The sequence below is a fragment of the Eurypyga helias genome, unplaced genomic scaffold, assembly GCF_000690775.1.
Source record: "Eurypyga helias isolate BGI_N326 unplaced genomic scaffold, ASM69077v1 scaffold10026, whole genome shotgun sequence".
NCBI lineage: Eukaryota > Metazoa > Chordata > Aves > Eurypygiformes > Eurypygidae > Eurypyga > Eurypyga helias.
In genome coordinates, this window is record NW_010256178.1 from 65,889 (window position 1) to 91,652 (window position 25,764).

The window sequence follows — 25,764 nt, forward strand, 5'->3', positions numbered from 1 at the left end:
TGGGACAAAAAAGGAATCGTGGTGTGCTCTAGTCTAAACTGTTGGAGACCCAGGACAGAAGGTTTTGGAGCCAGAAAGGAGAAAAGCTGCTGAATCTTTACTTTGTGGCTAAGTGTTGGGCTCTGATCCCTGCTCCCAGAACTACTTCTGCATTTTACCTCTATTTCTTGAAAAATGGACAACCCACCTTTGAAACACCATTTAGCACCCTTTCTTCCATTGGCAGGAAAAAGGAGTGGTCTGAATTCTCTCAAATAGAAGACTCACAATATAGGCTTCTATTTCCTTGCTAGAAATTTAACTGTTAGGCTACCACAGAAAAAGGAGGGGACTACCAACAATCATATTTAATACAATGAGATCTGCCTATGTTTTTAAGGATCTAGGTAACTTTCAGGTACTTCAGTCTTAAAGGCACCTGCCTTAAAGGGACTGACGTCTCCCCACAGCTTTTATCTTTGAGCAATCAGTTGATATATGGACCCTAAGAGACTAAAAGCATGCTCATGGCACACTCAGGCCAAGGAAGCTATATCTGCTAGAATACTATTGCCAAACTTTCCATTATAAGAAGTGACTTTTCACTCCCTTCCAGAGATTTTGGATCTTCAGTACTGACATAGAGTATAAGGAAACTCACGTACAAGAGAAAATTGCCTTGATTTGTCTTTTGAAACAGCTTCTCTTTTTACTGTCTTATGTTCTAATGTACGACCTTCCACTCAGTAGTTGATTGCCTTTCTGCTACATGTTTAACATGAGAAGCCTTTCCCCCTTTGACCAGATTTTCTCCTTCCTTTTATCGATGTTTTTCTTTTTTGAAGGAAATTCCACATCTTGTGGAGTTTTAAGAGTGCTTGAAGCAGCTTCTAAAACAATATCTTAGAAGGAATTATCTTTTAAGACTTGAGTCATGCCAGACTTCTCTGGCAAATAGTCCTAGCTTGGCCATAAAAATTTGAAAAATAATGAAGGAAAAATGAAAAAGGAGGATATTTTCATTGCACTGGGAGGATTTGAAAAAAGCTTCCCACAGAGGTCTGCTTACTTGAAGCTACTTCCTAAACAGGAAAATTAGGAGTGCCTGAATCCACAAAAGCTAGGTCTTAGTAAAACAGTGTGAGCCAAAGTCCGGTGTTGATGTTCATGCTTAATAGCAATTGTGTCTATAATTGGTACCATCTTGTCCAAAGCACTACAGAAGTTTGTTAACGTACCAGCCTTCTCATGGAGGTGTTGGTGCTCACTGCGAACTTCTGCCTAGTTACCAGGTTTCCCTTAAACTCTTCAGAGCACCAGGAGAGTAATTTTCCTCTTTATTTTTCTCCCATGGTTTCTCAAGTTTTTATGTGGTTTTGGTCTCATGATCATGGTGGTTTTTGCATTAGACTTATTCCATGTCATTTGAGCTACACATTCTTGATACACACATTATCCTTTTTCATACTTAATTATGGAATCCCAAGAGAAAAGTACATTCAGTTTGCCGTTGATTTAAGAGTCGAACAGAGATGCATTGCAGCACTAACACCCATGAAAGAACTAACAGTTAACAAAGATTTTATATGTTGCCCTAACATATGTTATTTTTCTCTCAACACTTTTGCTTTAATATATAACATTCAGCACATTCTTTCATGTAGAACAAAATCTCTATCAAGAAGTCAAATATCTGCAAAAAGCAAAAGTCACAGGGTTTGATATCCCCATAAAAATAAGTAAATATTTTTTTTTTAATCTGTGTTCATCTGTAGAAATCTGAGCAAGGTACCCACCAAGAGGGCAAAGGAGAGTCACAGCCTTCATCCCACCAAAACACAGTCCAGCCTGTTCTTCGCTTTGGGACTGTTTCTTTAATACCACATTCAAAATGCAGTTACAATGGTGATCATTACACAGTAAAGATAATACTATTAAATCCAAATAAAATAATGCTTATTGTAATGAGAAGCATTGTAACAGGCTGTGTGTGAATTATATGACTGGACTTCCTTATCAGTCACCCACTTAATATTCTCATGAGTGGTCTTTGCTGAGGTCCTGTTAAGCCATAGATAGACTGTGTAAAGCCAAGACTCGTGGGGTTGCTCTGTGCGGAAGCACAGGCAGACTACTAACCATTCTGCTATAAAATTCATGACGGCTCTGAATTGAATTTTAGACTGCTGAGTTTTTTTCATTCTCTGCCTTCTTCTGCACTGGTATTCTGCACTGGCTGGTTTTGCTTCTTGCAACTACAGATCAATTTTTCATTGTTTTGATATATCCTACATTGATATAAGACATACTCTTCTAGCAAAGATCTCCACACAGCTCAGGGATTCAGAGGGAGCGGAGTGAGTGCACGTGAGGTCTGAATTTGGCTGAAACATGCACACAGCTTCTTATGATATTGCCTCAGTGACAGAATGGGTCATGCTTTGGATTTGAACTCTGATGATGCCTGAAGTGTCTTTCATGCTCCTGATAAAAGAAAGGGCCAGTTGATAAGCGAAGGATCAGGTATGTAGAGCTGCTTCTTTGAAATTTAGTGGAAAGCCAACCAATCTGAGAGTCTTTCATTACCTCCAGTGGTGTTTGGGTCCACTTCCTAATTGCTCAGTTGCTGGGTAAAGAGTAATACATAGAGTGGTGTTAAAATGCTTCTCGTACTTGAGCCTTGATCCCTAAAATAAAACAAATTAAAAAAAAAGAGTAAATGTCCTTACAGTTTTATACCTTCCCAACAAGCTGTGACCACCTACGGAATACACTGTGTTGACCATGAACTCTGTAATCTTTTCCTCTGATTTACACAGAACCTTATGGTTAACAAAGTTTCTCCTTATTGCAGGAGGGTGGCAGAATAAAAAAAAGCCAATGAATTTCTGAACGGGCTGCCATAAATACAGCTTGCTTGGCATGCCTGTCCCCGAGATGAACTGATTTGTGGCCTGGATTCAAAAATGTTTTACTGTTCTTTGCTTCTCACTCTGTGGATTCAACTATTTAGATCAGGCTAATTTTCAACTGAAGGAACTGAAGAGCTGTTATTCTCCCCGAAGGTTATCTCATTTGTTTAAAAACTGGTGGAAAACCAGTGACCGCTGTATTTGTTTCAGAGAGTGCAGCCGTGGGGGAGGAGGGTTATATCTGGAAAACTCCCACGTGCAAACTCCCAAGGTCCTTTCCTGAAACAACAAATAGTTTCACGAGTGGTAAAATGAACTTCACGTGGTTTCCAGCAACTCTTTCCTCAGCTGTACCAGAGGATGAGCTCATCAGGTTACACTCCATGGGATTTAAGAGGGTATATTTCTTGTCATAAAACATGCCAGAACATGGTATCTTTTCAGCCTCTGACACTGTGTCGAAGTTGTTGAGTTTGGCCACTTCTACAAGGGCAACAAAGGCATAAGCGAACTTATATACAGGACAACACTTTAGGAAGTGAGGCTAAAATTCCAGAAACTGAAGAAATGTTGAACTAAATATTCCATATTCTTGGTTGGGTCCTTAGACAAGGTCATTCTCTTAATTCTTCATCTTTCTGAAGGCATTGACCCTTACAGACTCTCCTTGCTCAATGGATATCCATTAACAGATGTCACATGAGCTATTAGCGAGCAGCAATTGCTTTTGGTATTGTTTGTTTGTTTGTTTGTTTTTTAATTTTATTTTAGTGAAGGAATTCATTGTCTGTTGAATGACGCTAATAAAAGCGAACTTCTTTCTGTAGTAGGTATGTAAGGACTGAAAGTAGCTTTAACAAAAATGTGTCATACATTACTAAAGCTTACAAGAAAACACAGGCAAATGCAGTATAGGTTTTGTATTTCTGAATCTTGCTGATGGCATTAGGAGACCATACTTCCCTAACTGGGAAGGATAAACATTGGATGTGCTTGGCAACAATGGTGGAGAAAGTCTTAAGGCAAGCACAATTTTCTGAATATTGAGCTTAACTTCCCAGTTCCCAGTTTGACAACCAGCTGTCCTCCATGCAGGGGGTGGAAGGCAAGCACTTCTAAAAATGCAGCTGCTTTGAGCTCTTAAATGAGAGCTCATCTGACTTGGGACAGCTGGACTATCATGTATACCATTATGTTTAAAATGAGTAGTTGGGAGAGACTTAAGAGAAAAAGAAAAGAGAGATTAATTCAGATAAATAAAATATAGAGCAATCTGCTTCCAGTCAGTTCAGACTCTCTGCAGGGAATTGTCTCACTGCGAAGGATGTCTCCCAGCTTCCTTCCCACTCATCTTCCTTCTGAGATTGTTTCCCTCCCCCAGTGTAAGGACGTCGTCGTAGTGCCTGCCATCTAGAATATCCTCCTGCTATGTATTGCTTAAATGGCCTTTTTGCCTTATGACTTAACACCTACTTTTATTCATTGTGAAATGATTTTATATCCTTTTTAGTAGATGTGACAGGCACTGTATTACCCACAGTCATCTTTTATTTACTCCTGTAAAGCGTTATGGAATACAGTTAGCATGTGACATCGAGGACACTGTATAATACTGCATTGTATTGCATCACAACACGGGCACTTCGGTGCCTTGCAAGAGGCACTGCCTTTTGCTTTGCATACATCTTTTCTCAGGTCTTGTTTCTTTTTTTCCTGATGTTCCCCATGGTCAGTGTCTGGTTTCCTCGAGTTCTCACAATGTATCTGATGAGAACAATGCTGCCCGCTTGGGAAGGCCTTGTCATTTTAATCTCACTTCTTAGTTGCTAGAAGAAGTACAGGAGTTGCTTGCATCTCCTCAAGCTGTTTCCCAGATGCTTGATGATTCATGAGAGCCCAACCTCCAGAGACCGAGTTTGGGTTGACTGTGTTCCTGTGTCTGTGTAAACCAGTTGACTGAAAATCTCACTGAAAGTCCCCTTAGAAAACTCTAGTGCTTTTGGTGCCAGTTCTGGCTACACCAATTCAGGCTGTAATTTAGCATATGGGGAAAGAGGTTAGAGGGAAATAAGTTGTCTAAGTTGTTGTAAGAGTATACTCCAGTGTCAGGTGATGGCTCTGAGTGGCTTTGCGTTTCATCCAATGTGAGTTATAGAAGCAGCATTCATGGGCCTTCTCGTCAAACATACCTTCTTTGTGGAAAAGGCATATCTTCATACTGTAATATTTTTATATGTCCTATTTTACAGTACTGAGCATTGTGTCCCAATGCTTCTCCCCAGCTTTTCCTCTATAATGACTTTATAATTACTGCATTTACCATGACAGAAGTAACAAGTCACTGTGCTTTGAATTTTAAGTTTTTCAGCATGTGCAGCTTTATTTCTCCATTTACCTGTTCAACTTGGATACTGCAGAGCTGCACCAGCCGTTACATTTCCACACTTCTCTTGGTCAACTGTGACTGACCTGCTGGCAGAGCACCCCAGTCTGTGGGGTTCAGAGTTTGAGTTAAATGAAAACCCAGGACAGAACCTCTCTTCTTGGGGTACAAGAACACCGGTAACATACTATCTCAGCTGGTGTGCTGAGTAAAGTGCACAGATTTTTTTGTTTGGGGGTATACATGTGAGCACATTTAAAAGATACTGTCCCTAGCACTCTCATCGCAGCATCTGACAGCTCCAGAGTAAAGACTGTACTACGACTGGCTGGGAAAAGGGAACCTCTCCCTCAAAGGCATGAACCACACTGAATGGCACAGTGAAATATGTGCTGATAGTGGGAAAATGGCAAGAGTTTGCCGTCGAGAAGAGAAGAGCAAAGTGCTCTCAGGTGTAGGATGAGTTCTGCCATGTTTTACTACTGTAACTTCTGTTCTGACATAGGAAACGGTGGTTTCCTTCAAAAGTGCAGAATTTGCTTTCATCAAAACTGTTCTATTTTTATCCCTTTTCTTGGACATTTTGAACATAGTCTTGTGAAATAACTTGTCCTCTTGGGTGTACTGGGTGTTTGCAAAGTCCAAAGGTCCTCAGCATTTCAGTAGGAACTCAATAGTGTTGGCTGGACGTTTTGTTTCATTCCAGAAATAGAAAACAGACTTGAAAGTAGATGTTCCTGATGAAAATTGGGTGGTCTTTATTTTCACTGAATTGTCACTTTTCCAAGGCAAATTCTTTTGTCAAAACAACGAACCAAAACTGGCTAGTTCTGTGTTTTGTGATCTATGGAGTCAGGGCTGTATCTGCTTTGGAAGGGTGTCTGAGGGTATGAGAACACTTCATCTTGAAGGAAAGCATCTTAGACAGATGTCACAAATAGATCTTTGGAGGTAGTTTTTACAGGAAACACAGACTTTTATCTTCTAAGTTTCAGGTTGTTTGAAAGCTAGAATAATTACGCTGTCAGAAGGGTACAATGAACTGTTGACACACAACCACGCTTTGCTTGCAGATACGTGCAGCAAGGTACTTACAGCCAGGAACCAGTGAAAAGCAACCTGAAAAATAGATATACTTAGCATGAAGTTTGTAGCTTTTCTCTGGGCTCCCGTTTTCCCTAAGAATTTATGAAACAAATCTATTTATTTTATATAAAGAGATTAGAATGCTTCAGTGGAACATTAGATTTTATTTTAAAAGGAGGAACTTTGATTACTGTGTGTGACAGATGGCTGTGGCTGGTTGCTTACTCTGGTTTTGTATTTCCAGCATTCATGGAGTGCCTTGAGAGAAATTTTCCTGCCATTTGCTCTTACTCTGTAGCAAAATTCAGGAGAAGGGACCAGTTTTGTAATTTTGTTGCTTGTAGCAGAACTGGAGGATGACCTGACATTCAGCAGAGTACTGGAAGTGATGTTCAGTTTACGATTAGGACAGTAGTGTTCAGGTGTTTACTCAGAAGCAAGTGTCCGAATTCCTGTAGAAATTTGGTCAATGCCATTGGGTGACTGACTCAGGACCTGTCTGGGTGTAGCTCCCATGGGATATGTTGAGAAAGGGCTCAGCGTGCCCACATGCAGGCAGCTTTCACAGGACTTTTGCTAGGGTCTGCTAGATGTGCTGCTGGGCCTCCCTGTCCTCGTGGGCATACTGTATCTTAAATGATGTCATAAATCTCTCTGTGAGTAACTGAACTGAGCCCTAGACCCCGACGCACCACACAGGGAACACAGGGAACTGTTTCACGGGTGGAGGCTCAGAGCTGAGAGTCTTAACTGGGAACTGAAGTTTGCTGTGATCTGTGTGTTGCCTTGGAGCCTTCTGATCCTTGAAATTTCACCACACTAAAGTTGTCAGTGCACAAAAAATAGTTGTTTGCAGTTCTTTAGTGCTGGAAGCAAAATTCCAGTGTCAGTAACAGCTGGACAATGCAAGTGCATGGTGCAACTGAAAAGGTATTTTGACTTGTAGAGAGCTGGGTCTTGCCATGGTTCTTGTTGTCCTTGGAGACAGGGATTTACAGCCGCTGACTTTACCTCAATATATGTAAACTTTAGGAACAATTGAGTATTTGCTCAGGCAGAATTTGTGGAATTTTAATTAAGTAAGGACTTGCTATTTGTCTTGAAGTTACTCAATACGACGGTCGGTGGGACAGTTTCTGACTTCAGTTACATCAGCGTAAGCATGGAGTAGCTATTTGTGTTAATGATCCATTGACAGCAAACGATTCACACCATATAAATAAAATCAAAATGTGACCTAACACATGCTTCTGTGAGGAAATACTTAAGCACAATAAACAAACTTAGACTCACTCGCACGCATTCTCCTGCAGCCTTTTATTGCTGCATTTGTTCACAGGGCATCTCTTCACAGAGCACTAGATTTGGGAAGCAGGGTTGTTTACCTTTTTACTTCACTCTGTCTCACTTCATTGTTCTAAATCTTGCAGCTTTTATTAAAATTTCAATTCTGTTTTAAAAACAAAATGGTGAGAGGGAAATTATATAATTGATGTCAATGTAAAAGTAATTATATATTTTATCGTAAAATAAAGAGTTGATATAGTTGAGTACTATTGTTCTTATTGTTTATAGGGGGTTGAATTAAGAGAAAATACACTGTATTTCCTATTTAATAATAACTGCTCCTAGACCCAACTTTTTATAGACATTAAATGCAAATAATTTGTGCTGTTTTATAAACTGTTGTGTTTTTTGCCTTCCTGTAACTGGAACAACATACTAATTTCTACAAGTTGTGACTACTAACAGAGAGCAATCACCTCACAGACTTGTACCGAAAAGAAGAGACCATCAGCGTGGCAGGGAACGGCTGCATCCACAGTCCTCGCTTCCCCAGTAGTTACCCCAGGAACCTCCTGCTGACATGGCGGCTCCACTCCCCGGAGAGCACGAGGATCCAGCTGGCTTTTGATAATCAGTTTGGACTGGAGGAACCTGAAAATGATATCTGCAGGTGAGTGGAGACTGGAATTTGCAAAGGGCTCCTTAATATCACCTTTGAGCTTATGGAAGTGGCCGCTGGCATGAGACTGCAACTCAAAATCTGGGTATCTCCGGCCAGGTCTAGGATGCCCCTGCTTGGAGGACAGACCTGCAAAGGTCCCTTCCAACCCAAATTGGTCTTTGGGTTTATAGATAAACTGACCTGTCCTGGACTTGAGGCAGTTTTGGCAGGTTTTAGTCCTTCTGTAACATATTAAGCACAAGGCACTTACATGCTCAAATCCAGCTACCTAATGACTCAGGTACTACTTTAATAGGATTTCATCCTCTATCACCTTTGTCATTTTTCAGCCAGGCAAAAAACATCTTTTTCAGTATGTGGAAGGCTCTGGGAAGTGTGAGTGAATAGATATGTGTTTATTTTAGGGTGTGAGGGACAGATAAAAATGCATTGAAAAATATAACCCTGTTCTTCAAATTATTTGTTTGTCTTTATTGTTATTCCTCACTGGTACGGTTTCTTTTAAATCCTTTAAATATAGGTCCAAAACCATAAGCGTACTCTGCTATATCCTAGTTGCTTTGGTTTCCCCTTTTAAGCAAAAACAACCATAAGCTCAGTAGATCTGGCTGATTAACCTAGGTGGATAAACAGCTTTGCATTAGCAGAGCACAGAGGTGAATCTTGCCAGCATTCACTAAAATGGTATAAATACACGGAGTTTTTTGTTTACATTTCTTTTATTCAGCTATCTGTTCTGTGGCAGAGAGCAGGCTCAGGATTCCCGCGCTCTCTGAAAGCAGATTTGATGCTCTTACATAAAATGCTGAAGTCAGCTTCCAGCACTCTGCCTGATCATGTAGTTACTTACGCCTTATCTGTGCAGAGAACTGGGTTGTTAGGATTTCTGCACACCCGGCCTCTGCTTATCTTATCTTCTTTGTCAATTAATTTGCATTTATAGGGTTTGGCACCTCTGCGGGTTGTTACAGGGTGGATTTTTTTTTTTTCTTGTTTTGCTTTGTTAGTTTTCTACGTTACCAATAGAGACAACCATTTCTGCAGGTTTGCTTTCCCTTTAGCAATAACGGAATGAAGCCTGAAACTGGCTCTCCTTCCCCGCGCCCTGATGGTCTTGGCAGCTGCTGCTCTGCTCTGGTGCCGTTGGTCCGGGCTCAGCAGCAGTCAGTAATGACAGTTACCTCCCAGCACCGCGAACACTTTCCCAGATTGAGAGCCTAATGCATACAGAAGCAGCCTGTTAAAATTTACAGAGTGGATAAACTGTGGCTGACCTTAAAGCATTGCAACTTTGAAACAGAGGGCTAATTTACTGTGGAAAAACAGATGAAGTATTTTCTGTCAAGAGCCATTAAAGGTGGTGGCACGGTGAGGGGAAGTCAAGCCGTTACTGCCATTACGGGTTTGGACTGTCTTGGAAGACAGTCTGCCTGCTGTTCCCAGAGGAGCTCGTTTAGGATGCAGAGAGAAGCGAAGACCTTCCATCATCCATAGTTTCTATAGAAGCTGGAGAAATATCACATTCTTTTCTGTAATAAAGCTCTCTCTGGCGTTCCTGGAAGACCTTTATTTGCGCAGTATTACTTCCAGAGTGAGGAATTTCTCTGGCAGACAGCTCGTGATGGCTTTAAGCCTGTTAAGCACTGTGTGCGTAGTTAGATTTTTTGCTAATGCTCAATATGTTTTTCAAAACTAGGTCCTTACTGCAACTTCAGTCCCTGATGATCCCTGTGGTGCTACTTTAGGGAGACAGTGAGGCATGTGTTAATTGAAATGAATGCTGTGAGTTAAGCATTGCTTGAATGCTGTGCATATTGGACAAGTAATTGAGGGCCTCTGCACCTTACCTTAATTTTGTACTTGCTTTTGACCTTATGCTTTTTTTCCAGAAACTTCCTAGTGTTTTCTTTCAATTTTTCATTAATGCTAATTATTGTAATTTGCATACTATTAAGACTGAACTAATTGAAATTCATTCAGGCTGAGGAATGAAAAGGTATACTTTAGAAGAGCTATTTCAGGACAGGAAATATTTAAGGGTTTACAGAATTTTCTAGAAGTGCCGTTAACATTTCCATAGGCACTTGATAAGAGATGATTCTGAAAAGCAATTAAATTACCCAGCCTTTGAGGCTTTATGGATGCATGGAAACAAATGAGAATGTACCTATTTCCATGGTTGTTGCAGAAAAGTCTGGTGTTGAAAGCAGAAATACCATGGATTTGTCCCATTTTTGGTAGCAGTTAATCTAGCTCCTCACCTCAAAAAGCGGAGGCCGGTCAGGGCAATTTTCACTAAATCCCGTAAGGTTATCTTATGGTGAAAACTTTGCAACCCCTCATGTAAGGGTGAGCGTTCACTGGCCATCGGGCTGCCTGGGGAGCCGTGGTGGATGCTCGTGTGGGCGGTGGGGACCTCTGTCCAGGTACCACATCCACCACCATGGGGGAGTGGAAGCAGAGGATGGTGGAGAGAACCTGAGACAAGTTCAACTCTGTCTGTAACTAAACTTTGTAGTGTTAGGAAAAATGTTTGTTTCAGCAGAGTTTGGGCAGATTTAAGTGATTTGGTTATGGCAAAGCTGTTATTTTATGTTCTATGCAATTTGGGGTTAGTGAATATAAAAGAGGCAGTGCTGATATTCTCAAGCCGCGTAGCACTTGCATTTTTCTCACACAAGCTCTCAGCAGAAAAAGAAAATCAAGTCTGTTATTTAGAGAGCTACTCAGCTCCCACAACCGGGTAGAGAGGCGGGTGCTTGGCGAGCAGACCTGGGGGTGGGGAGCAGCACATTTCTAGTAAGAATCAGTTAACAGTCTTAAAGTCCCTCTTTGGAAGCAGCACATGCTTTGATAATAACAAGCTTTCCTGGTAAATACCTCTGAAGTTTTAAGGCTGAACTGTACTGTGGTGACGGCAGCTCTCCCCATCTCTCATTGCCTGCGCTCAACCTGCCCCTCTTGTCATCACCTCCCCCTCGCTAGCCGCAATGTGTGGGGCCTAGTTCTGGCTCCACAGCTATCGAGAGACCATTTTTCTCATAGATGTAGTGAGATCAGGGCTTTATTCTCTGACTTCCTTATTCTCCAGCTCAAGAAATGAACCCAGTAAATGATCCAAGCCAGCAAACGTGCAGGCTGGGGCTGTGTGAGTGCTGTCACTGTGTCCTCTCGTCCCTGGGGTTCAGTGTCTGCTGCTTCAGGAAGAGCCCTCTTGGGGCTCAGGGACACCATGGCTGTGGTGTGTGTGCCTGGGCAAGGGGTGACCTTGCACAGAGCCAGACGTGCTGTTGCTTTTCCCCCGGTGACAGCATCCAGGCGCAGAGCGCAGGAGTCCCGGACGCACCACCCAGCATGCCAGCCTGCCTTATTCTGCATGAAAACTTGAAATGAGTCTTTCCAAACCATCTAGCAGGAACACCATGCCACCTACACAGAAGGTCCTGAAAAGCACCTTCCAGCAGCATGCGCTGCCCTGTGTCCCTCCAGCATCTCCCTTTGCTTCTGGCTTGGCAGCAGCCTGGCTCCATCTCTCTGACAGACACAGCAGGCAGGAGCCAGTGGCTGCTAGTGCAGGGAGCTGGGGGACCAACAGAAAGTGCACAAGGGCTTGCAGCTGCTTAGCTTGGGCAGCCTGCCTTAAATAATATTTTATCAGATCTCTAAATTATTTATCTGTACGCAATGCATGTTTACAGTGTGCTAAGCACATGCAAGTGCCTCTCATTGCTAATGTAATGTGGTAGAAAATATGGTCTGTCATGTTCCAGGAGCCCAAAACCCAGCCATTTGAGCACTCAGGTAGTAGCTTGCAGCTTAGTATATTTTGTGCTACACAAGCATGTCCATGGTTTGTAATATTTAGTCTGATGTTTTGCAGTGGAGAATGGAGGACAGTTGCCTTTGTGACTTCAGCTGTGCCCCTGTCCATTTGCAACCAGCTTCTGTAACCAGAGTTAGCAAAAACTAATCCTTCAAACTGGTTCCCAGGTATGACTTTGTGGAAGTGGAAGATGTATCAGAGACGAGCACAGTTATACGAGGACGGTGGTGTGGACACAAGGAAGTACCTCCAAGAATAACATCAAGAACAAATCAGATAAAGATAACCTTCAAATCTGATGACTACTTTGTGGCTAAACCTGGATTTAAGATTTGTTACTCCCTTGTGGTAAGTCACCTACCTGTGTCATGGGTGAGAGACAGATTGTAGTGTAAAAGAGCATCAGTACTTGACGGATGGATGGTGTATCTAACTGCATTGGATCAAAACACTAATTGACTGAAAGTATTTTCATTCCAGCAACTACATTAATACCGATCAAAGTATTTTTGACATCCTGTCATTAAATATAAAATAAAGTCAAGTCCAGGCCAAGATGTACACTAATAACATGTTTCAGAACTGAGGCTGCACAGCCAGTGCTTTGACAGGTGCTGCATAAATAGCAGAGAAATGGCTGCTCTATGAACTCCTTTATTTGAATTCCTTTTTTTGACTCATTTGAGGTCAAATAAAAATACCTTGAGAGGTTATGGCTGTGATTCTGAGTTAGATGCAGAGTAGTTTATTCTACATGCAATAAAATTCTACACGCAAGACAATGCACTAAGACTCAGGCTGTATTTTTAACCATGTATGAACATGCCTCTTTGTATATGCAGTGGCATTAGCAATGTATCAGGTACTGTTTCAATGAGATGAAAATCTCCTCCTTTTTTTATTTTGGTTTTGTCTTTAGGGAGCACTGAGTAGATTTTGATACAAATATGTATTCCTTTGTATTGTCCTGATTAATATTATAATGCTTTTGGTGCAGTGTAGCTCGAAAGATGCAGATTTTGCAAACACTCAGGAAATGGTAAGCATTAATTTGCTATGCTGTCATCATTATATTTTCATATCCATCACACCTCTTACTACCTTTTATTCAATCCAGTGTTTAAGAATAAGAATAATAATAAGAAAGCCTGGAATAGCAATAATGTTAATGCTGTAACAGGAAGGATCCACCCTTTTAGTCATTTCACTTCAACCTCTTGGCTTTGCATTCATTTATGTCTGTGTATGCTAAAAAGAGTCCATAAACAGCACATTGTCAAGACAGCTCTAAAGATACAAAGATTGTGCTCCCTTGCATTTAAGTTGTTAGGCTTCTAATGGAGTAAAGCACTGCCCTGTGAGTAAATCCTGAGCTCTAATTTACTCTGATTTGAAGGTAATCTGCTAAGACTAAAATTTAGGCAGAACACTCTATGAAAGACCACTGGGCATAAAAATGAGACAGTGAAGCAGCCTCTCTTTACACTGCTCGTATTTCAGTGCAGCCACAAAAACTCTGCTGCATTTAGCAAGCTTTATTCCAGACCACGTACAGCGAGTCTGATGGTATTAGGCTTTCCAAAAATGAATGTTATCACTCAAAACACAGGAGTCTTTGCACTAGAAAGCTCAAAAAAAGGCTATGGTATTTATCTACTTTCAAAACCATGAGTAAACAGGAAATTTTACAGGCTAGCAAGTCTATTCAGAAGTATACTCTCCAAGTGCACCCTCTGACTGAAATACTGTTTTATTTCTGAGAATGTACAGGTGATTAGTGGCATTTGCGAGATGGGGGATGATATATACTTAGCTGGTTTTCAGATTCCAAACCATCCAACCTAAAATCGCAGGATTAATATTCAGCAGAGTCAGCCCTCAGTCGATAGTCCCCACAGTCACTTGGAGCTCAGTTCATAGATATGCTGAGCACTGCTGACCCCTGAAGGTTGAACTCATTGTGCATTTCTAGGCAGCAAAGCAGGGAGCATTAATGAAGCATGCAAAAACATATGGTATTATGTATCAGATGAAATGAAAGACCTTTACATTGCTTTTTCTCTTTCCTTTGTAACCTCCTCCAAGACAAGGCTACTTCTCAGGACTTTCTTGGAAAATGGTGCACAGGATGTGTGCAATTCTTTAACTTCTTTTTTTCCCTCATATATGGAGTTTGGATCTGCACGGCAGTTGTTTATTTGTATTCCGGACACTGATCAATAATTTTCAAGAGAAAATTGAAGCAAGGGATTTGGAGAATTCCCTTGATTTTACTGATCAGCTTCATCTCCCGAGCAAGGTGCCAGAACAGCTGGGTGAATTTCTGCCCGTACACATGCAGCCAGCCTCACAGCCTTGCTCTCTGGCCTTCTTATTTATGAATCTTCAAGGAAGTCAGTTAAGTTCACTTCATTTGATGCAGATCAAGTTTTTACTTCGCTCAGCACTCTGCACCGCAGAGCTTAGCAGAAACAGACTTCACTATCTTCACATACTTGTGTTGTTGCATTACCTTCGCATTTCAGTACCATTTAGAGAAACAAAAAGGGATTATTTTTCCACATAAGACATAAATTGGCTTGTATCCATGAAAGCGATGTTTGCCCCTTGTGAAACATGGCATACAGGGTAACAACCCATGTAAGATGAAGGGGCTTGGTCACTCAAGACAGTGGGATTAAAATTCAAAGTGACTCTGGAAAATTAGACTGAAAAAAAATACAAGGATGTTCTTCAATAGGACAAGATTGGAAGATGTATGCTCTGTAGGAATAATTAACTGTCCCATTATAAGATAAGGGACAATGGGCTATGGAACAGATCTGTGGAAAAAAGTCTGAGCATCTAAACACAGCATTTAGCAACTTTCTCTTGCCAAGGCTGGCTCCTTCCACCTTCTTCCTTTTCCTTCTCCTCTCCCCGTGTCCTGCCTCTGCCCTCCCCGCCGTGGGTCTGAGGGACTAGGAAGGCTGCAGGGGGAGCAGTGAGAGTGGTTTTGGAGGGAAGGGTCAGATCCCACATGCTGCTGCCTATTGCCTGTCCCTGATCCACTGTTTCCCCATGAAACCACAGGACTCCCTGGGTGTGGGAGCTCCAGGATGCAGCTGACTCCAGGAGCTTACTAGTGAGTTGAGTGTGCTCTGATGCTTATCCCAAGTTGAGTAAAAGTTGGAAGTGTCTTTGGCTGGAAAAAGTCACACCTGCCCTGTGCTGTCCATGCCTGTGAGGTGGAGAAGCTGGTAAGTACGTGCAGCTGGTGCTGGTGGCTACAGACATTTCACACTCAGTCCCCAGTTGTCGCTGGTGCAGTTTGTTGGCTTACCCTGGGGATCCACACAGAGAAATGTCTCCCTCCAGCCTCCCTAAAGATTGTCTTTTCCTTCGAGCTTCATAGACCTACAGCAAAAATGGTCTGGAGCAAGCCCTGGACAGCTATTAGGCATGAGCCTCACTTAGCTGCAAATTTGTTTGAAATTCTTCCCTGCCATTATCACTTGAAATGCTTATTTCACAAAGTTTTTTTAATTTTCTTGATTAAGTTGCCTTAGAAACACATTAATTTGCAGTATAGGAAGCACTGAGATATTCCAGTCTTTGGCTTTTTCCTCACTCATTATATAATTTTTTACTCTAAGGACATAGTGTTTACAACAAACATTGTAGAAATCTGTGATACCGAGGCAGGTAAGTCATGTTAGGTTGCTTACACAGTTGTTAGAGGGGACGTAGGCACTGTCAGGAGAGAGGCTGCTGGGTTGCACGCCTTAAAGTAGATGTGTGTATGCCATATTGCCACAAATGTGAAACCTCATTCCACCGCTGCTCTCAGCTCGGTTACCTCAAATGAGAGATCTTGCATGCAGCAAGTAACTGTTCAGTAATTACTAAAAATGCTGCATCCATTATTTTGAGATGTAGGAATGTAAATTAAGTTATACTGTTACACATGGAAATAATCTTTGGTTCATTGAAGTCATCTTATACAATCCCCTTTTTCCTTCTGAAGTCAAATTCTTCTGATGCCCTAATTCTGGAAAGGAATGTTAACAAGGTAGGACCCTACGCTTTACAAGTACATTAGCATGGATATTCACTAAAATACTCTAGGAACTCATTCAGAAACGTGTTCCAACAGTAAAGGTGAATGTTTTGAATTAAAATTCCCAACCCTGCATCTAATTTCATTTTAATGGGAGAACTAGAAAATGTTGGATTCCATTTGCTAATTAAAAACACTAAGTTCATTGTAAGAGGCACATTTTTGTTGTATGTTTGTAACAGTAAATTGTTATTGCCTTACTAATTGTTCCATTAATCCTAAATGAAATCCATCTTTTGGAAGTTTGACTACGATCATTATTGGAAACAAGGTCTTCAATATACATGTGTATATGTACAAGCATGCATATATACAAAGTTGTAAAGTTAAAAAATATATTTACAAATACATGTTTTTACATATATATACACATATATATGTGCTTTTACCTTTATTTTCTTTTTAATATAATTCATAACTAGGAAACATCACATGACATTAAGAGCAATCTTCCTTGGGAACTATAGACCAACAATGGTGGACATGTGGTACTAAACAGGAAAACATAAATGCATTTGTCCCAGGATAAACTTACGTGTGACAATGTGTATCAATGTGTTAGATCATGAGTGATTTTTGCTTGTTTGAGATGATATTTCTTGAATGAAGGGGCCATAAAGAAATCAATGGAGTGGAAGGGGTGGGGGGAACTTTGGATTTTGATCCATCATGTGGAATTTTACAGAGAAGTAGCTTTCTCCTAAACACCCATGCTATAGGTCACCCCTCATATGATCAAAAAAAGAGCATTGCTCACAAAATGGGGCAAGACACCACAGGCAGTCTAATAAAATTTAATTACTTTCCCATGCAAAAAATGTTGACCAGTCAAAGTTAGTTCAAATACTAGACTTAAACTTTTTGATACTTGCCTGCTAAGCTCACAAGAAAACACTAAAAATGCAAAGCACAAACAGAAAATTAATATGCGCAGAATAAAAACCTGATCCTGATCCTTACACGATGATCACTCTGTATTAAGAGACTGGTTCTCTGTATTTTAGCAGATTGGTTTAAACAAGTCAGTAAACATGCTTCTTTGTAAGAGTTAACGTGATCACAAAAAGATTCAGACACCAGTGTGAATGCAGATCCTTAAAGACCATAAAGAATGATTAATTCTTTATCACAGGCTGATTCCAGCCCAGAAGCTGCCTGTCTTTGCTGCTGTGCTTTTCTGTTGTAGCTTGTCACTTCTTTCACAGAATAGACATTTCATTTCTGTCTCCAAGACAAAATATTCTGCCTGAAAACCCGTATAATATATCTCGTGACAACAGGCGTGATAATGGTGCATGAATGCCTTCCCTGCGTTTAGATAATCCACAGAAGGAATCCCAGTAAATTGCTGGGGGTAGAAAAGGAGAGGAGTGGGGTGAGGGGAATGTCTTGATTAATAAAGTGGTTGAACATGAAAGAGATCTTACAGTGAAGAAGCAAGAACTTACATGTGGAAGCTTTATCAGTTGTTCTGCTGCTGCTCTCTCTCTGATTTCAGTTTTGATTGCCTGTCTATGCTAGACAGCAAAGATTTATTATAAATACTACCCATGTGCAAAACTTGTAACAATCTATATGATGAAGCTTGTATTTTCTTAAATTCTGGCAGAAAACTCTTTTCTGTGTTTTTGCTCAAGGCGTATCATCCTCATAAAATTATCAGCCAGAGGCTCGTCTTTCAGGAGAGAAGTAATTAAGTCCTTTCTAATTAGATAAAACTTGTTCAAAATCTTTAACATTCCTTCCCCAACTTTACATAAGCAGAGGATTTCAGACATTATCTATGCACTTTTTTTTTCTTTTTTTTACTTAGGAAGGTGTTAAAATATTTTAAAAAGCAACATAAAATGACGGCATGTAAAAAGGAGAGGCTCAGTGAATTTGGACACATGAAACATCTCAGAGTAATTTTATAGGGAGGGGACTGGGATCAAAGCTTTACATTTAATGAAGATTGGTGAGAGTCCAGCAAGCCTCTGTCTGCTGCTTGATTCATCTCACAGACCTAATCTGTCCTTCAACAGGGTTTGATGAAGAAAGGAAGGTTGTGTATTAGGCAAGCCAAGCGGTGTGGTAGGCAGGAACATTCCAATTTTCCCCATACTCAGAGTAGAACAAAAAATAGTGAAGATACAAAAGAAGGAGAACGGGAGGTCAGCTATCTCGGCAGTAAGGAAGCTGATGTACCTGGGTTGAGAAGGCATGCCTGGACGGCAGCATTGGCTGCTCCAGGGCCAGCTGAAATTCCTAATTAAAAGATTCATTCCAACATTTGCATCTAACTAAGAGAGATTTCTCCCTCCAGCCTCCTATCACACTTCCAAAACCCCACACCTTTACTGCCTAGCTCCTGTCTTGCCTGCCCCATCTCCTCACATTGCAGGTTTTCAGGCCTGTGACCCAGCAGCTGAATGCAGTGTGAGTCAAAGGGAGGCTGGGGGCCGCGGCCAAAGCTGTGGCCTGGCCTGGCCTGGCCTTGCGCTTAACAGCCGAGGCTGCATCTTCTCCCAGTCAACCCTAGACTGCACTCCAACACAGGCCTTCACTTGGCAGGTCTCTTCTGAAGGTCTGGTGCCCCCTCTGTGTTTAGTCCTGTTGTCCTAGACACAAAGATTGGTCCCAATCCTTGTATTGTGTGACTATCTGAATTTTAAATTTCGTCAGGAGTCTCCCTGTCTTGTGTCCTGATTTCTAAAGCCGGTTGTAAGTCAGAAATGACACTGATAAGAGCGTGGTGAACAAAATTAAGTTTCAGGGAGAAGTGGAATCATCTACCAGCTTGGCATCAGGGCATGCTAGAAGTACTAGAGGGAAGGATTGCTAGAGGATCATTGCTATAGGAAAATTGAATATAATTCAAGTTCAGAAATAAAAGCAATTATGGGTAAGTCAAGCACATACAGTGTAAGAGGCATGTGCAGAGAGAGAGAAAAAGCAGGAGCAACACCAAAACGTGATGGTCAGAGAGGCAGAAGAAGACCCAAGCAAGCAAAAATTCTTGAAAGATGAAAGGAAGAATTAAAAGTCCAAAGGACAGAGAGGGTGTGACTGATGATGTCAAACTTGGCAGATACATCATGAAAGATGAGGCAGAAGCCTTCCATCTTTACCAGGAAGGTGTCGAAGTGTCACTTGTTCATTACAGTAACATGAAAACAGTTTCAATTGGACTGAAGAAGGGTGAATGGCAAGTAAGGAAACATTTTTAACAAGGGAATGAAGGGAAGGAGGGACTTGTGTAAAGCAGGAGTTGTGGCAGCATGGTTAGAAAGGAAAGGAAGCAAATAAATTGGATATTTTAAGCAGGAACTGAAATGGGAAAGACTGGTTCTAGGAGTGGAGGGCTGGCAGGTGTGGATCGGACAGAAAGCAGGGCCAAAGCAGGGCCATTTCACTACATCAGCCTCTTTTGACAAAACATATGACTGTGAACTTGAGGAGGGGTAGGGCTGAGTTTGGGGATGTATCTAAGGTGAAAAGAGTCAGCCAGGAACATGGGTGAGGAATTTAGTTGTGGCCAGGGAAATACAGACCTTCTGGAAAAGGAAGATAACCAAACCCAGAAGCAGCGGGACCTAGTAAGCACACAGAAGCTCCTGGAAGCTGTCAGACTTCAACAATTGTCTTAATCAGAAAGGAAAATAGACCTTACTGTCTGTGTTTTCGCAGCTGCAAGCATGTGTGCCTGGCCGTTTTGCTGTTTGAACAGCATGGTGGAGAACTGGCCGTTTGCTCTCCTCTGTCCCTGATTTGCTGACAGCTCAGTTAAAGTGTGGCTCCTTTGCAGGACATCATCATCAATCTGTCTTAACATAACAGCAATCCTGTCGACATCTAATTCCTGTTGAAAATGCTACATCTTTAACCCGATAATGCACTGAACTCATCGCAGTGGCCAAGGAAAAGAAAATGTAGTCATTTACATCTTCTAAGGATTATACAAACAAAGGCTTGTTATTTTCAAAACCAGTATCCTGCCCAAATAGTTGACTCTAACAACAGTTAGAGGCATTGTTCATTTAGGACAGCCTACTTACCTGTTTTAAGAATTCCTGAGAAAGCCAGTGACCAAAAGAGGAAATTCCTACTTTTCCAAGGTAAGCTAGAGATACAAAGATGAAAACAGAAAAAAGACCGTATGTGCAGTACAAGAGTGTTACCTGTGTTAAAATAAACAAACAGAAAATCATAGTTTATTCTTTGTACAAGCTCAAAAGCCTTATTCAGCATCAGTAAAAGCAAAATGAAATTGCAAATTCCAAGAAGTAGGCAACCATATTAGCAATGAGATCAAACAACTACAGAGTGTCTAAGAATAGCAGATGAGGGCTGCTGGAATGTTACAGTTGCTGGGAAGTGTGTAATGCTGGCAGAACAGTGACTTTTTTAATTAAATGAATGAAAGGAACCCCAGTCTCATAACAACCAGCCATGATCTTGGCACTGTACTTGGCTAAGTGAGGGGATGTGTGAAGATTCATGGGGAGTTGTCTATCCCTTCAGCTTGCATGCCCATGCTGCGTCCCAGTTCACAATCAGTTTCTAGGCCTAACATAGCTGGATACAGTTAAAAATTCTGTATGAAAACTAATCTTTTCCCTGTTCTTCAAATGTCAGTTAGGGTCAAGCAATCTCTGTTAGATAAAAAAAGGGCAGAGTAGTAGACTCCAGGTAGACTTCCAGTGAGCCAGAGCTCATTAATTACCAGTCAGTGGCAAAAGTGTGCTATTGGACAAGTAGAAAATGAAACCCATCCTCAAAGTTGTCAGAAAAAGCTTGAATAGCCATTGATAATTAGAGAAACAAATCAATGATTCCCAACGGTCTGGAATTCTTGTGAATGACTGATGGTTAAAAAATGGACGGAGGATATTCAAGATATTTTTGTATTAAAAATACTCTGGGCAAATCAATTTGTTTAAAAAAGGATTTATGATTTCAGGCTTTTTTTAGAGCTTGCCAGTCTTAATAACAGTAATGCTATGTACCGCGTATGTTGGACAGCTTTTTCAGGTTATCTATAAAGCAATTTTCTTAATTAATATTACGTATGCATAGGTAGCAGAAAGTTAGGCTGGATCCAGCACTGAAAATTGTAATGCATTAAATGAAAGGATACGTTTTCTGTGCCATAATGAGCATAACCTGGGAGAGGGTAAAGGCCATCCTGTTACCGGGCTTTGCTTCCCGTGTCTGTGTAACCAAGCAGGAAATATCAGTAGCTTGTCCATGGAAATACGACACTGCAATAGGGACATACCAATAGCAGTCTCAATAACTCCTATTAGAAGTCATGGAAAGACCTTGTAGCTTAATTTGTCTGCTTAGAAATGACCATTCGGATGGCACCAGAAGGAGAGATAAGAAATTCGGTAGCAAAGTGGACATGACACAAACACCCTATCCGTCCTGCTGGTAGATGAGTGGAAATATCTGCGTCCACACTAAAGAGGAAGGTTAAATCCCACCATTCTCACCTAAGTTTACCCTAAACAGCATACCTGTGTGCATGAACATGATGTGAATTCACGCTGTCAAACTTTTTAAATAGCACTCATTAACCTGTCCATCACATGAGCTGTTTGGTTGAACAGTGGGACTATTTTAGATTGTTGACTTGAGGACATAATGCTGGCTCTGTAAATCGATAATCTATCCTTTAATGCCACTTTAACAACAGTTGAAGAATGTTAGCATGTGGAATGATGATAATATATGAAGAACTTGCCTTTTATTTTGGTTTCGTGACTCTGGAGGGTGTTTTATAGAAATCTAGTTATAGGTGGCAAATTTTTAGGGAGAACGGAGATGCCATGTTTGATTCAGTAGAAGGGTTGTTTAAGCACTAAGGTTGTATTACAATGCTGCAGAGGTGTTAATTAACTCCTGGTGCTTCAGTGTGGCAAGGCTGGTCCCTCCTACTGTGGTGGCCACAGGGGAAGAGGAAATGGCCTGTTCTTCCCAGGCCCTGTTCCTTGAGCAGCCTTTGCCTAGATTTTCTACTGTTTAACATTAATGTGTACCAACTGAGTTGGAGAAGAGTAGGAAGTCAGTCTGCTTTCAGGATTTCCTTCTGACAGACTTCCAGAGGAATTGACTGGTGAAGTGAAATGTGCTGGACCTACAACCTGCAATGAGTAACCTGTGAAAACCCATCCCAGCAGGTGTTCGTTGCAAATTGTCTTTTCAGTCCAAACAAGAATTGCATGTCTTCACCGTCTTTTGGAGAGGTGGGCTTCTAGGCTCCACTTCATGTCTTGTATTCCACCGATACTATTTATTCGACCATGTGTCAGTGTTATCTCACAAAGCCTAGCAGCACAACCCTTCTCTTGTACTCATCTAGCCCAAGTTTGGGTTGCAGGTTCTGTTTCAATCTTAGAGACGTTCAGTGTGTTGTCATTTTTGGCAAGCCAGGGAAAACAATGCATTGAGTATAATGCATGCTTAATAGCTTACAGAATAAATCTTTGCCTTGTTTGTTGCAACAGCTGTAACTGCTGGAAAATACGTTCAGCCCTGAATCAAATGATACTGATTGCTTTAAGATTTCCAAGTCTAAATCTGGGGTGGGTGGGGGGAGAGAGTGCGCTTTTTCTTGTTCAATAATGTATAATGCAGCCAAACATAGAACCTGATAATTTAAAGATATGAGGTCAGTCATTCAGCCCATTTTTCTCTAAGGACAAGAATTTTCTGTGTTATAAATTTATGGGTTGTTCATCTAATATCATTTTTTAATATAACAGGTATAGGAGCATACCTCATGAGAGATTAAACCGTAGAATAATAAATCACCACCAGAATGACGTTTTTTCTTTGATAATCACTTTTATTTTTTCTTTTTTTAATGCCACACCATTACCTGCAATTGTATTCCTCCCTAATTTATGATGAAGTAGTCTGTTCCCTTTGTCATGGGTGTCTATCTCCTTCAAACGTTTGTGGAGTTCTTTCACACTTGTTTGCTTATTGCTTAGTCAAGCTATGATGTCCATATTTAGCTTTCAGTATTTCCCAAAAGTTCAGGCTATCCAATCCCCAGAGATTTTTTTTAATGTTCTTTTCAGAACTCCTCCAGATTTTCCCAGCTTTTTACCCTGTCTCTGTGTTAGTGAAGGGAGGTGGATCGGTGGTTCAGGTGTCATCAGGGCTGTGTATGGGTGGAGAGTCTCCTGCTTAGGCAGGTCTGTATGTCAGTGGCCAACTTGGTTGTCCTAACACTGGGGATGTGTCTTTTAATGTGTTTTCATCTGTCGGCTCAGTCTGTCTTTGAGCTCCCAAGTTGTCTAGCTTCCTCCTCCTGGTCAGCGTGTAATTTAGGAACACGTTAGGTTGTGGTTTTCCAGGCTGAAGTTTTCCCTTGCTGGGTTGTGACATTATTTGTGATTTTTCCATGTCCTCGATGAAGATGGCCATGTCCACCGTTGCATCACCTGCAGGTTTGGACACAGCAACGTGCTGTTGTAGAGGGTGCGGGCCTCACAGCCGCGGCTCCGGGCCAGGCTCCACCGCTGCCTGCCCTGACACCTTCTCACAGCCTCAGGTCTTCCCACCTCAGACAGGCACAACCAGCCTTTGTAATACACCACGAGATTACCTTCTGAAAGGCGCTACAGAGGCATGTTATCTTGTTCCTGCTTGCGGTCTGGGACTCTGTGCCAGCTGCGTGGCCACACTGAGGCTGATGAACAAAGGGCTTTGTCTGCTACGCTCTTTTATTCGATGCTTGTTTTTTCTCTGCCTGCCAGACCTACCTGAGGTCCCCTCTAGTTTAAGAAATCGTATGTCCTTCCCCCATCCTGGAGAAGCTGGTGTGCTGGCAGGCCAGCACTATTTTTTTGCTTCTAGCTTCAATGACCTTCATGCTATACAACACATTTCCGAAGACAGTCACGGTGCTGTATAAATCTGATTTGTATTTTCTATGCATACATCTTTATTAAATTTACAACCTCCTATTTTGCTCTGAGCACTTGATAAAGTCCATGCATGTCTTCATAATAATACAGATGACAGATATGTCACAGAGTGTTTCTGTTTTTCCCTTACACATGCATATTCACACACACGTCTTCTATTAGTTGCAGGGTTCCTGTTACTTGGTAGGATAAATCTTCTTATAAAATTTTTGGCTAAATTAACACTGTTCTGTAAAATAAGCTGGTGCTGAGCTCTGTGCTACTGAACTAAACACCTCCTCAAACCCAGTGCCTGGGTTGTTAACATAGTTCTTTGCCTACAGTTCCCTGTCTATTTTTCAGTCCACACACTTCTCCCCATGTTGAACTGGTTTTGAACACACACGCCATCCCCCCCTCCCAAAAAAAATCACATTTCCTGTCTTCTGTAATACCAAGAAAAATGTAGTTCTCTTTTCCTTGATTGTCAGTTTGATGACCAGACAATGCTTAATTAGAGGAGGTCGGAGACAGTAGCTACACAGGGTCAGATTTTGCAACTCATCTGCAGCACTGGAAGCTAAAAAATATTTTTAGATCTGTGGAATTTTTGTATCTTGTGGTCAGATAATTTTCAACAGAATCGAATACAATTTTTCTGTGACCCTTGACAGAGTTTTTTCATTTTAGTAGTTTTTGTTTGGGGAAATATTCTAATTGTATAAATTGATGGTTTATGACAGACGAAACTTATTTTCTACATCCACTTCTTATGCTGCAGAAGCCTTTTTTTTAATAATACTTCTAATCTTGGCAGCTATAAAAATGATTCTTCATAATCAATATTTGTGTCCTGATGTATTTCTTAGGAAATGTGTGGAAAAAAATACTCTGTAATGGAAGTTTCCCTCAAACTGTAGGATCAGGCACCGTATTTTCTCATTGCGTGTTCTTGTTTCTAGGCACTGTTGTTGCCCAACCATCAGTCATATAATGAAGCATAAACACAAGCCTTTGCAGGATCAAGCCCTTTAATAAAGAAATATATGCATCCCAAATTGTTGCGAAGACTATTAAACAGGCTTGGTGTGAGCTGAAGCATAATCACAAGGCTGTTTGCACTATTGCATTTTTTACAGCTAGTTTGGGGCCAGCATGGACCTTGAGCTGTTTCCAATATGCAGTTTGTTGAGGCCACTCTGTAGGGTAATAGTTATGTCCTAGGACATATGTCATATCGTGTCTGATCAATCTCTACCTCATTTCATTTATCAATGTAGATATAGCCCAAAAGTTCTTACATGGAGTTTGGCCTTTTCTTTAATTTTCTCTTCGCTGCCTGACAACACCATGAGGGACGTTAATGGCATCTGTGAGCCCTGGTATTCAGTGTTTGCAGACTCACGGGTAATTTTAAAAGAGAATCTTATCTTTGAGAAAACAAGCAAACCCTTAAAATTGGTAAAAGGGCCTAGAAGGAATGAGGCTAATCTTTCCACTGCAGTATGCCAGGGTAAAATCTTTGGGCCACAAGAATTTATCTTACACCAAGGTCTGGCCGATAACTTGAAACAAAAAAACTCTTGGAAGAACCTGGACACTATGAGGACAG

The 25,764-nt window shown here is 41.2% G+C and overlaps 1 protein-coding gene across 1 annotated transcript in view; it reads left to right on the forward strand.

Moving 5' to 3' along the window:
* Positions 1 to 8,112: 8,112 nt before the first annotated feature.
* PDGFD (platelet derived growth factor D) overlaps positions 8,113 to 25,764 on the forward strand; it is a gene marked incomplete at both ends in the record, with an annotated part of 33,455 nt that continues 15,803 nt past the window's right edge. The window contains 3 exons of the mRNA XM_010153587.1: positions 8,113 to 8,317; positions 12,320 to 12,500; positions 13,150 to 13,191. Coding sequence (XP_010151889.1) covers positions 8,113 to 8,317; positions 12,320 to 12,500; positions 13,150 to 13,191 — 428 coding nt within the window. The remainder of the gene's footprint in view (positions 8,318 to 12,319; positions 12,501 to 13,149; positions 13,192 to 25,764) is intronic.